The sequence below is a fragment of the Neodiprion virginianus genome, chromosome 4, assembly GCF_021901495.1.
Source record: "Neodiprion virginianus isolate iyNeoVirg1 chromosome 4, iyNeoVirg1.1, whole genome shotgun sequence".
In the NCBI taxonomy this organism is placed as follows: Eukaryota; Metazoa; Arthropoda; class Insecta; order Hymenoptera; family Diprionidae; genus Neodiprion; species Neodiprion virginianus.
This window is the reverse complement of record NC_060880.1, coordinates 9,222,535-9,235,571: the sequence shown is the minus strand read 5'-3', so window position 1 is coordinate 9,235,571 and position 13,037 is coordinate 9,222,535. Positions and strand designations below refer to the sequence as shown.

At 35.5% G+C, this 13,037-nt stretch overlaps 1 protein-coding gene across 3 annotated transcripts in view; it reads left to right on the top strand.

Moving 5' to 3' along the window:
* LOC124302057 (proteoglycan Cow) overlaps positions 1-13,037 on the top strand; it is a 114,397-nt gene extending 101,360 nt beyond the window's left edge. Inside the window, exons 6-11 of one of the 3 annotated variants that reach the window (XR_006907623.1) lie at positions 1,093-1,250; positions 3,166-3,385; positions 3,483-3,642; positions 5,252-5,478; positions 7,246-9,248; positions 9,385-9,524. Coding sequence is in view for 1 of the 3 variants with exons in the window: in XM_046757826.1 (XP_046613782.1) it covers positions 1,093-1,250; positions 3,166-3,385; positions 3,483-3,642; positions 5,252-5,478; positions 9,385-9,515 (896 nt within the window). In the remaining 2 variants the exon portion in view is untranslated. Of the gene's footprint in view, positions 1-1,092; positions 1,251-3,165; positions 3,386-3,482; positions 3,643-5,251; positions 5,479-7,191; positions 9,249-9,384 lie in introns of all 3 variants that reach the window. The other 2 variants (XR_006907622.1, XM_046757826.1) reach the window with 2 other exon arrangements.

Sequence of the window (13,037 nt, the reverse complement as noted above, 5' to 3'; positions counted from 1 at the left end):
TACATGTTAAAATTACTGAAATATAATACTGGAACGCTTACTGCGGTGGTGTGGTTTCCGGAAAGAGAGATAGCTCGGAGGTGAAGTGCTGTCCCTTTCTAATAGCTACTACGCATGCGTGGGAGAGTCTAAGAAAATATGTAAAGTCACTGATTTGCAAAAGAAGAAGCGTGCGACAGGGGCACTGATCTCTGGTGTACAAGCTTTTTCAAAGACTCTATCGGTGCAAGAGAGACAGCACTTCACCTCCGAACTATCTTTCTGCGGAAAGCCATCCGTGTATCGAGCCTTGTAGTGAAGGTTCCAGTATTATTACATTTCAGTGCTCAACATGCATGTACATGTTAAATAAATTAATAAAGAAATTACTTGTTTCAATGCTTATTCTTAACTTTTTATCTAATAAACCTGTGTCAATTCGTACTTGAACATAGCGACATTTCAATATCTTGGGTCGGTGACTGACTATGTTCCTTCACTGGCGCTTAACGATCATCTAATCAGCTCCTCACTGATATAAGTATCATTCTGTACATTTACGATACGCCGTTCCAATACTAATAAGCCTGATGATGCTTCTGTTACTGAAAAACAATCAGCTCCGCTAATGTGCAAAGACTGTTGGAAGTCAGTCAAATCGCTTACCCAGTGCAGAAATTGTGGTAGCACTTATCACCCCATTTGCAATCAGTTGATAAAAGTTGTCAATTCAAGTGGGTCGTATACTGTTAGTTCTGAGTGAGATATAAGTTAGTGCAATAGAGAACCGTGTACTGAATACACCTGTTTCGCAAATTTGAAATCAATTGCATGATTAGGTTTTAAATTGGCATGACTGCCAGTTGGGGAAATATATAGTACTGTGAAAAGCTCATTCAAAGTTTTTGTCTCGTTATTGGAATTGAAAGCATGAGTGAAAAGTAAAATGCTGATCGAATTGGTGTGAAAATGGTTACTCAGTGGTTTCCGAGGTCACTAATTCAGAATTTGATACTGTAGGACGATGAAAAAAAATGATATTTCCGAAGTTCTAAACTAGGATACTTCTTTAAGAATTCATAATTGCATAATTTTATTTTTACCGTTTTTCAGAATCTGAACTACGAATGCACAAGAAGAAAATGCAAATGCAGCGGCAAAACTCATTCCTCGGCAAACTCGGTCGTAATCGTGATATCACCCTAACTCCACGAGACTTCAACTACGATAATCATCACTATCAATATCTTAAATATACCAAACACGCTAAGGTCAGTAATTTTTTACACTAACATTTTTAGAATCCTTGTCTAATCCAATGAAAATTCAGAACAAAAGTTTCACTCATCAGATGTTTTTGTTTTTTAAGAGATAGGTTCTCAACAATGCCAACACCTATTTCGAAAAAAAATATATTGAAGACTGTTCTTCCATTTGAGTATATTTTCTAGTGGAAAAAATGCAGCTAAAGTATTTGAGAAAATATTAGAGTAATTTTCGATCTCATTTCTAATTTTGTAGACCATTTGACATCTTTTTTTCTGACAAAATATTCGTGCTTTTAGAATAGTCCCAAATGTCATAAAAAAGATAGGTAAGCTCGGCACCGAATAATGCAAAGTTGTATACTTGAAAAATATTACACGTCCATTGCACTGTAATGGACTTCTGTTTTACATGCAAACTTATTATCAAATACACATAGAATGGAGTGGTTGTGAATCTTTTTCTCCTTTGCGCTCTGAGAGGACTCGCAAGTAAAATTATAGCCCTACATGCTATAAAGCTACTGACTTTTTTGTGCATGGTTTTGGATAAGAAATGATGTCCCATGTCGACGAATAATTCCGAACAAATCTTCGCTATTTTTGAAATTGATAGTTTTGAATGGAGAAGAATATCGCAAAACCTATACGTGAAGTTGTTCGAAACAGTCAACAGGACGTTTGAAAAAATTGCCTGATCTTGATATCAGGTATTGAAGGAGAAGATACATTTTTAAGTAAATAAAAATCACTTAAGGGCCGTTTTTCGTCGTGGCAAGCTCCTCAATTTCATGTTTTATGACTTCTACTGTCACGAGACATAGATCTAGAAGTAGCGGAAGTAGCAGGAGTGAGACGGGAAAGTCAAAGCAAATTTTGTAGTAATGGGGTTTGTATATTTACATAAATTGCCAAACTTTTTTGGACTTTACTTCCGCTACTTATAAATCTATATCTTATGACAATATAATTATTCATTTTCTGTGTCGTTAAACACGGATCATCAGTTACGACTACAGCTATGAGCTATAAAGAAATCCGGACATATGAATACCATTTACCTCACTGATTTTCTTTCAAATTACCTGAAATTACCCAAAATGGCAGTGCTAAAAAATGATCGTGCAGCTGATCCGTTTAGAATTTCAAAATTTAATATCTCAACTTTCCTTTCACCGATTATGTGCATTTTCAGTTTGAATTGAAGCTTTTCCAACACTTCTTAAAAATTGATGATGACAATTGCAGACGATTGATGGATAGTTCTTGTCGCGGTGAAGAATTCTCGTAGCGCATCTTACCCTACTGTACTTCGCAGGTCTCACTATTACGGCAGTTGCTTAACAAATACTTGTTTTCGCAAGAATGGAACATTTAATTATTTTTTACCAGCCCTGATATATTTTATAGTACCGTTATTATTATAATGGAATAAAAAGGTTTTCAATTATGCGGCATGTCTCGAAGTTATCTATAATTCCATCTAGTCTGCTTAAATGAATGGTTACCGGAAAACAGATCAGTGTAGCAATTAAGATTGCATTTTTATCACGGACATTTTAATACGTCTTCAGATTAAACATGACATTTAGATATGTTAGAAATATTTAATTGAAAGAGCGGACTGCATCAAAATGTTACTGTTACTGTAGCAAGTTATAAGCAACGTCGCAGAAACAGTGTATTTGAAATGCTTCGAACCTTGTGAAATTATGTTTTGCAAAGTTTCTGCAGTATAAGCAGGGTACATACGCACATACATGAGCATACATTAGATATATTTTTACCTTACAATTTGATAACATATGAAGCATTGTTCTTGTTCCTAAAACTAAACTTCAATATTATGCTTTACGTTCTTTCGTGTTCTCTCAGCCTAATTTTGTTGTATACTAATCGAACGTTTCTTGTTTGGGAATAGGTACCATTGGCAGGTAGTAACTATGAAGATAAACATCTCATGTACAATGAAGTGATGGAGAAGACCCCGTCCTCTTCAAACTCAGTCCATAGTCCTCCACAGACGCCAAACCGTGAACCGGACTGTCCGTCGAAATTGGCAATGGCCAACCGACTTCTGGACTGGTTTTCTGTCGTAATGGCGGACGTGAAACACCGTCGGCAGCACACTAAGTCAAAAGGTATAAAAATATATATCTCATTTTTAGGCTCAAACGATGTCTGTAAGCTTACGTTGGACAAGAATAAATGAAATTCATTTTTCTCTTGCATGCTCAGGTCACTTTCCTGCCGGCTGTCAAACTGAAGTTAGGTGGATGTTCGGCCACTTGGACATTGACGCCGATAGTCGAATCTCTCTCACTGAACTTTATGGACTCGAACACGATCAGAACGAGCCTTGCCTCAAACCGTTCCTTGATGCTTGTGATACCGATAGGTAAGCTTACGTAAATATTCCATCGAAGGAAATACAGTAACGCATGATTTATTTGTAAATTTGATGTGTAAAGTCGAACGCTTGTGGTGTGGCTTGATAGCTTGGAAATAACCACACCTATTGTTGCCTAGTTCGAAGTTCAATTACTCGAAATGACCGATTCTCGTTCTTCCTACATGGGGCCCAGTTGTGACTTATGAAACGTCCTGCTATATACTAATTGTCAAACTATTCTTTTTTTTCTGCACCTATCCATGCAGTCACTAATTCACCTGTAGTAGTACTATGACGCCCATTATTGCAAACTATCAAAAGCTATACAGAGTATCGATCTTCGTCAGAAATAGCATTAGTACATGCACGTGGGCGGTAATCATCGTGAAAGTATTTAGACAAACGTACGTGCAGCACCAACAGCATTTTAGAACGTTCATTCGCTGTACATACACATCTACTTTCTCGTGTACTACTCGGAAAACATACTTCATTGACATTTATGAAAACATCTCTAGATTCGATAAAGTGGTTAAATATACCTGGGATGGCTAAAATTAAGGTTGTATTTAAGAATTTTTTTCGTGTATAAATTTAATTTTATTGAACAACCATTCTACATGTATCTTTTAAAGTACGACATTTCATTTATAATGTGTGAAAAGTTGTTTGAAAAATTTCAAAGGGTAAAAAAATTACAGTCGTTCTTCTGGGACATGCTTCTGTTGATCGTGTTTGCGGTACCAGGCATCCGCTATTTTTTAACAAAAAAAAAAAAAAAAAAACATATCACAGTAGATAGATAAAACTAGTACTTATCGAGCAGGAATTTAAAAATTCAATTTTTCCGGACCATGGCAGTCTCTGGAATAAAACAGGCGGTTTTTCGCTTCAAAATTGTTCAGTACTTTAATAAATAAAAAACCATGCCTGGTACCGAAAAAATAGCTCGAGAAGTATTGCAGTATTGTGTGAAACATAACTGTACAAATCTAGATCTCGATCGATCCGGTAGTCGCGGAGATATTTCTGGTACCGCTTTTGAAAACACTGTTTCGAAAAAATATGTTTAAAGTTTTGAGTACAGTTTACACTGACAATGAAATAACTGGTATATTTTAAACTTACATGACGTCATAGATTCTTGGGCCATATGACCGATCTGCCTGAGATGGTAACATAATTTTTTCAGTTGCTTGGTTGTTTCGCTGACAAGTCCTATAGATATAGAATTAGAATGTACGAAATAGACTTGTGAAAAATGTATTTTTTTATTTCAAATTATATGGCGCCAGTAACACTGTAAAAATAACAATCGAGCAAACTGATAGCTTTTTTTAATTGAATTTTTCTACATGAGCAATTGAGATATGAACCGCGGAAGAAGAGACTGCGAGCAAAAACAGCATTTGTGTTACAGCCGGTGGAAGCCAACCGAATCACGCAGTAATCTTTCACTCGGGTCAAAGATTTACATCTCTCACTAATATAAAATACATGGTCGAAGTTAAAATCAGTGAAAGTCATTCAAAATAGTGGCCCGCTTGGCGTGAAATGCTACTTTCCAAATTTCTCGAATCTTCTTACCCTTCGATTCCCCCTTCATTGCTTTCAGAGATGCGTATGTCAGTGGACCCGAATGGTGCGGATGTTACTCGAAAGCTGAGCGTCCGTGTGCTGCCGTTCGTAGACGATCGTCTCCGGAAGTTGCGCCAGCTTGTGATTCAAGAGGCTACTATCGCAGTACCCAGTGTCACCGAGGCCTTGGCCTTTGCTGGTGCGTAGATCCTCATGGAGTCGAATTTGCCGGGACCAGGACCCGCGGTACTAAACCTGATTGCGGTAAGTTAACGATGATCCTAATATAAATATGTTTCATGATTCACACAAACCACAACCAACTTTATACGATATCTGTGTACCGTCCAAGCACGTAACTACCATGTGTGTGCTTGCACATGTAGCATACGCTACACTACTCAAGCCCAGTTGTTATTTTTCGTCACCTTTGGTGATGTAGGAAAAGTATTGGTTTTGGTAAAAAATTACTTTTTTTAATTTCAATGAATCCTTACGTTATCGGACCTTTAGTATTCGACAAATAGGTTTTTAGAAAAATACGGGTCTGTCTATCTGTCCTGACAAGCCGAAAAAAATGTCTTGCCCCGTTTTCTTTGAACGTTTACTATCATCGGAAAAAACTCAAAATTTCAACTTTCGAAGGACTCCCGCAATGATTTCAGACACGGCTGAATATCACTCGAAAACTTTCAAACATACAGAACTTTACATTTCGTTGATGAGCACGAAAGACTTACACATCCCGTTTAAATTAAACATTCACCTTCACCAGAGAATAATAAGCGACCTATATTATTCATTTCCCTTTTCAAGTAAAAGATGTGTTTTTCCAAATTCGAATCAGACGTGGGCAAGGTAGATGACGCAATCATTGAATATTATTATTAATATCGGTTGGCACTAATGGCAACATTAGTTTTTACTCAGTTTTTTTTTTTTTTTTTACCCATAAGTTGCCAGTACTTTATTTTCTTTCATCTTACTACAGTTAGTTGGTCTATGTCTCCACGTGCGAATTACGCAAAGCATAAGCAACATGTAAAATAGCTTCAATTTTATTTAAAGAAACGATACTAGAATTTCCTCAAGTTCATCACTATCATTTTTGTAGTGCTACGTTTGCAGGGCGTTAACCTTTTGAGCTTTACTTGTGGAGAAAAAGGTGAGCAGCAACCCTTACTCTGTCGCTAATTATTTACCTTCAAGACGTCCATCGTCTCGTTCGGTAGCTCGTTATAGGAAAAACGCAGATTTTGATTATTACTACTCCTGTGTGAAGGTAAAATAGGAGGGAAGGAATATCACTGTAGAGTTGTGCTTTGACCATTAACCGTGATGTGCGCACCCGGGTGCCAAGCATTTCACATTTTTATTAACAATTTTCTGAACATTTTTTATTTAGATCTAAGCTTCCTGATCCTCGCGATGCAACCTATTTAGAACCTATTTCCTTATTTATGAATAAAAAAAAATTTCTTACTACAAACATATGGGGGTTGAAAACACGTAGCCGCGGGGAGCACCCATGTACCCACTCACAGATGAAGAATGATTCAGTTACACGGAAATAAGTTTTAATATTGATAAATGTTTTAAGGAGATAACACAGCTTAATAAGAAAATAAAGAAAGCTATGGTACGCTATTACCATTACCACCAACGTTTCGAACATCTGTCAACCGCCAAAGATCAAAACTGCCCGCGCGTTGCCTGCGGAGCCCTCGGAATCCCTGTTCTGATTTCCATGTGCGGCAACTGAATTGTCTTATAAGACCTGAAAATAGCTCAAATACTTTTTATTTATGCTTATTTAATGAAGTCAATCGATTTTGGGTAGTTCCGTTCACATCCACACTCAAAAAGTAATTAAAACTAGAGATGAGTACCTGGGTACCCTGGGTGCGCATTTACGTGGTAATAGCTGGGTGCGCACATACGGGTTAAGAGAGTTTGTTCGTTTTCCATGTGAAATAGCGATACCGATACTGGATGTGTATGAGATACAGTTATACTGGAACATACTTGCAGTACAAAGTATCTTGATATCTGGGATGAGGAGAGAAGTCCGAGTAGAGACCGAGGAGTGGCAGCCTGTGTAGTTGCTGATTAGTATGAGCTTCCTGCGTCATTGGCGCCGCGCTGATGGGCAGCCCTTCACTTACTGCACCAACTAATAACTATACCTAAATAATTCTTAACATCCATCTAGGGATTGAGCCCTAATACACTAGTGAACTCGTGGCTGTCGCAGGACGAAGTGCTTCTACCCTATACCTAAGCTTGCTACTTGTCCCTTTATAGTGCGGTACTTACGACTATAAGTTATGTTTGCACAATATTCGCTGTTGCAGTGAAAATTTCTGCTTTTTGAGCTGAAATTTTTGCTGCTATTATATTACCACTTAAAATTTCTGGCCCAGCAAAACAAAAAAGATGTTGTGCTAGCGCACACATAAACAAAATTTTTTTTTTAATGTAGCTATGCCAAGTTCGATGTTGAGAGAACAATGTCCTCAAAAATGGGTGGCACATTAAAATTGACAGTGAATAAAAAATTAGCAACAAATGTTGACTAAATTTTGTCACCTTTATAAATCGAAAAAAAATTTAGTGATTGTGCTAGCTCAAATGTCAAGTCGGCACAAGTATTATTTTAAACCATAATATATTTTCAGCAAGAAAATCTACTATAGCGCAACTAATTATCAATAAGAGAACAACGAATTACTCTACTTGTTTATTGTGATTATGCTTATGTGGTTATTTCAGCTCAATAGATATCCATTTTCTAGCAGCTTTTGAAATTAAACATTTCAAGCTAATTGTAATTGAGATACGTAATAGTGTATACTTAGGTATGCATATTCTCTAACGTTCAGACCTTTTGACCTGACCATTCAGTATTAAAAAACCGTTAATCGATTTTATCATGTTTTTAAATTGAAGCTTTATCACCTAAGCATTCGCACTTTCTGCCGTTGGAATAAAGGTCACAGCGCGTTTTTGTGTAAAAAAAACTTTTGTCTTCCCGTATATGGAATCCATATGAAGATAGATCCTTAGGAACTGCTAAAACACGTTTGCTTGACAGTTTCGGTCATTACACGTAAAAGCCAGATGAATAATTTGTATCGAGTGAAGAAGTAGGTCACATTTCAGAGTAAATCTTGAAAGTTTCAAATAACTCAAGAGTATGAATCACAGAGTGATCTTCAGTCGATTTCGATCGTCTAATTTGTGTCTACGTTCGAACGCGATTTCGAGCATAAAGAGGTAGTTATTTCACAACAGGGGAGAAGACTTTGAATATCACCTCACGTATTCGAAGCACTCGTGAGACAAGGAGTCATTATTTGCTGTTTTTTACTAAGTCTTACAGTTTCTGATACAATAGTATCGAAATTTAATTTCTCAGGGGTAGATCTTTAGAATAAGGGGTAGTCCTGGTTAATTCCTAAGCCAGATAAAAAATTGTTTTGATTGCTATTTCTACTGGTGTTGCTGGCTTCGCTTAAGGAACGGCGACGGTAAAATTAAAAAATTGCGTATCTTCACATGAATTTCACTGATGTTTGGACCTTTCGTTTTGAAGCCTAAAACTGAAACCTGGTCCTAACTTCAGTTCGATAGATCAGATTACTTTCAACGTTACGTGTATTTTTGACCAATTTCACAAAAGAAGAAAGGTTACCAATCCGTCGCGTATGGTTTTTTGCATCCGTGCATAATTCTTCAGCAGATGCACCGATTTGAATGTTTTTTTTTTATATCTAAAAATGTTTGCGCCGCTGGTAGTCCCATGAGATTTTTCAAATAATACTGGTCCATTAATAGCCAGTTATGAAAAATCTAAATTTTCATACCATCGCTGTTTATGATCATTTATCGATTTGGATGATTTGTAGTGGCAGATTATAATCAATGAAAATACGTATTTCAATTTTTGACGCATGATTTTTAATGCCCTTGACGACCCGGAGAAATGACCAAGAACTTACCGTGTTCGCAATAATTTGGCGACGCAATGATAGGTGAAACAAAATTCTACAAAAGATATCGCGAGATTTTGATGGGCGCCTGGCGTGATCAGCACGCATCGAAATCTTTATCTTGACTAATCTTCGGCTGATATATTTAAATGATTGGTTTGGTTCATTCTTGTTTCAGATTCAATAGTGAATAAGTTAAGTAACGGCGGGATCAAAACAAACAGAGTAGATCTCGAGGATGATGAAGACGGAGGTGCCGATCCTGCACAAGATCTCGAAGGTTCTGCTGACCAGCCCTTGGACTTCTAGACTTATGCGTACATCGGCATGAGGTACAGTTGGGGAACACCACTCTGAAATCGGGGGATTCATCACTTGTTAACCTCAAATGTTTCCGTTGTGGTTAAAGGTCTCTCGATATTACTTAGAGCTATCAAAATGCGGTCGAATTTGACTGAAGAAAGGTGCAACACTTGGGAATGAAATATTTAATATCATTACTATAATTGACATGCAATTATGTATAACAAAGAAAAACATGCACTCGAATCGACAGTTGTTACCAATGTCCCATTTGATAATTAGAATAGTATAATAGAACTGTGCAACAGTGCCAGTAAATGATAAGTTTGAACTCGGCATCTGACTTTATCCAAATTATTAAAAAGTAGTGAAAATTTTTAGCTGGATTGTCATTTTGAATTATGGAAAAAAAGTATCGATGTCCCGTCTGATTTAAGCACACTTTGCATTTCTGTATAACAACAAAACTTCGATAAAATATAGACAAACGAATAAATGAAAAAATTAGCACGGAGAACGAAGGAGAAAAGAAACCAATACGAAAAAAGTTTATTTCAGGGCCGAAATTTTAATGTTTCCTTTATACCATGGGTATTAGATGAGTCTGTACCTATCAGGATACCTCCAGGCACAACTGTATTATATACTGAAATTAAATAATATATTAATTATTCAATAATTAAGCTAATAGAATATAGTAACCAGCAATTGTCACTACATTAATAAGACACATACTGCACCCTTACCCTTAATTGATGATCGATTATACTCAAAATATTCTTTCTAAATTTTAATTCTCAGCTCTACCAGTAAATTTAAGTATCCTTTATTATACTTGACGTACGGTCAACTACGACATAAGCATGAAAATGCGGAGAGGGTAAAGTGAATGGGAATAAAATCATCGAAAGTTGTACATTACACATATGTATAATACACTTATATTACACATATGTATATTACACAGTCATTGCTTCTAACGATTTGGGTGTAAGTTTAAGTTGCTCAATTTTCCAATACAATTGAATTTCTTCTCGAAGTCTGATTTGTTTTTCAACCTTTGACGCAACTCTGCGGCTTGATGTTTATGTAACTCGTGATGCACCACAAAAATGTCCTATTTCATATTAAAAAACCGCTACCACTTTTCGTAAAAATGAGCCATTTCTACTTAATGTTAAAATTATTTCACTTAATGAGTACAAGGTACGCTGTAGAAATTTATAATAACAGTAATTGCTATTATTATGACCATAGTTATTATTATTATATAATCGGTAGAAATGATTGATGTGACTGTGTGAGTAAGAGTCTCGTAATACGAGACAACTAAAGCAAGTTTAATCGTTATTACGATATAGCTAATATTCTGCATTGAACTAGACGAGATACATCTGTCATCGCATCTGTGGCTGTCCTCACCTAAGTACAGCGATTCTCCATTCAAAGAGACACATAATTTCATTACATCTCCGACTGGTGATAATGCTGCAGACAATCTTACGAAAGATTTTTCGTAAAATACCTGCATACCGCTAACAAGAAACTACAGCACCCCAGAGATCTTGAAATGCATACTTCTACTTAAGAATATTGAATGTGACGTGTTGATACTGCTGATGTAAATCTTCCATCTGCAAGAAATTATGTTTCGAACTCGTGGAGATATATTTTGCAACCTCGAATGGAAATCGCGCGAAGTATTGCAATTAATTTTAGAATTGTCATCCCCTTATAAAGAACAAGTTACGGGAGTGCGAAAATGCTAACGGGAAATACTCAAAACTATTGGATTTTTATTAGTTCATCATTAGTTCACAATAGTATTTTTGTGCTCCCATTAGTTTGTCTCTGAAGGCGAAAAGTAATTAATAAATCGAAATTCCGTAAACTTTCACACATACCCATGTATACATATATATGTATACACATATATATATACAATATTATATATATATATTTATATATAATATACACACCTAACAGGGGAAAAACTTGACTTGGATTAATTCAAAACTAACCGTAGGCTTATGAACAATAGGTAAATAAATGTTATAATATATTTACCTATTAATAAACATGACACGTCCCTCTTAGGAATTTAATTATGTAGGTATTATATATACATACATATTATATGTAGTGCATATATATCGATATGCCACTCACAAGCTAGACTTGAAACATCATGCGTGTAAAAGTAGTCTGAAACATTCCCCTTAAAATACTGCATCAAATATTCACGAGAAAGAATATTCATATTAATATACTTGGGTGAGGGTACACCCAACCTTTCAGGTACATGACACCTTGACATTAGAAGAATGGTAAATTTATCTCTCGAGCAATTTTTCGCGAGGGATACGATGCTGATGATGTGAAAATTATCAAAACAGAATTTGACCATTTTTGGAATTTTTTTCCCAGACCAAATAAGAGTGTCATTTCCATTTGTAGAAGTTTGAAGAACGTAATTATCAAATTGACGACCGAAAAAATCATTTTTTTTCTATTTTTGAAAAATATTTAACAAAAAAAAAAAAATTGTTTGCTGCTTAAAAACTACCCTAAAGACTTATTTTTATAAGTGATGAGTATTAAATCGTATTAATTCTTCTCATGTAAAATATTAGAATGTTTGTCGAATGAAAGAAAAGGAATGTAATTTTTATTAACTTTTCAATTTTTATTGCTCGCTCTTATAATCTTCCTACCTTATGTGTTACAACTTCCGATTCGTTCGGCGCTTGTTCTATCCTGTTTGCGGTTAGTTTGGTAGAATATCTAATTCATTTAAGAATGGCATTGTTGCAAGTTTTACCCACCTTCCGAATCGGAAGGTATTACACATTGGGTAGGCAGACTATAGGACCGAGCAATAAAAGTTAATAAAAATTACAATCTCTTTTTTATTTATACAAACATTCCAATATTCTATATAATAAGTATCAACACGATTCTATTACTAATCGCTTGTGAAAATAGGGTAGTTTTCGAACAGCAAACAATTTTCTTTATTTGAAAAATATGCTTAAAAAGTAAAAAATATTGATTTGTTGGATCATCTATTTTTCACCGAGGGTAAAATTATATTCTTCAAACTTATACATATGGATTTGACTACAGTGCGATAAGGTAAAACAAAAAAGTGGTCAAATTTTGTTTTGATTATTTTCATAATATCAGCATCATATTCTTTGCAACAAACTACTCAAGAGATACATTTACCGTCCCTCTAACACTAAGGCGTTATGTACTTGAAAAGTTGGGTGTACCCTAAACTTAAGTATCAAACTCCAGGTAAAACTTATAACATAATTTCTTTTAATCTTACTGAATTGTATATAAAAATATGCAATAAGAATCATCGCTTGTGACTGTACTCATGATGATTTTTGTAAAATGTAATCCTAATCACGGCATAAAGAATTTTTACTGAAAGAAATTACTACTACAATACTAATCTTATCGCTATCATACAAAGTATGTGGATGTAAGAATTCTTTATGAATAAAGGTTGTTGTAGAA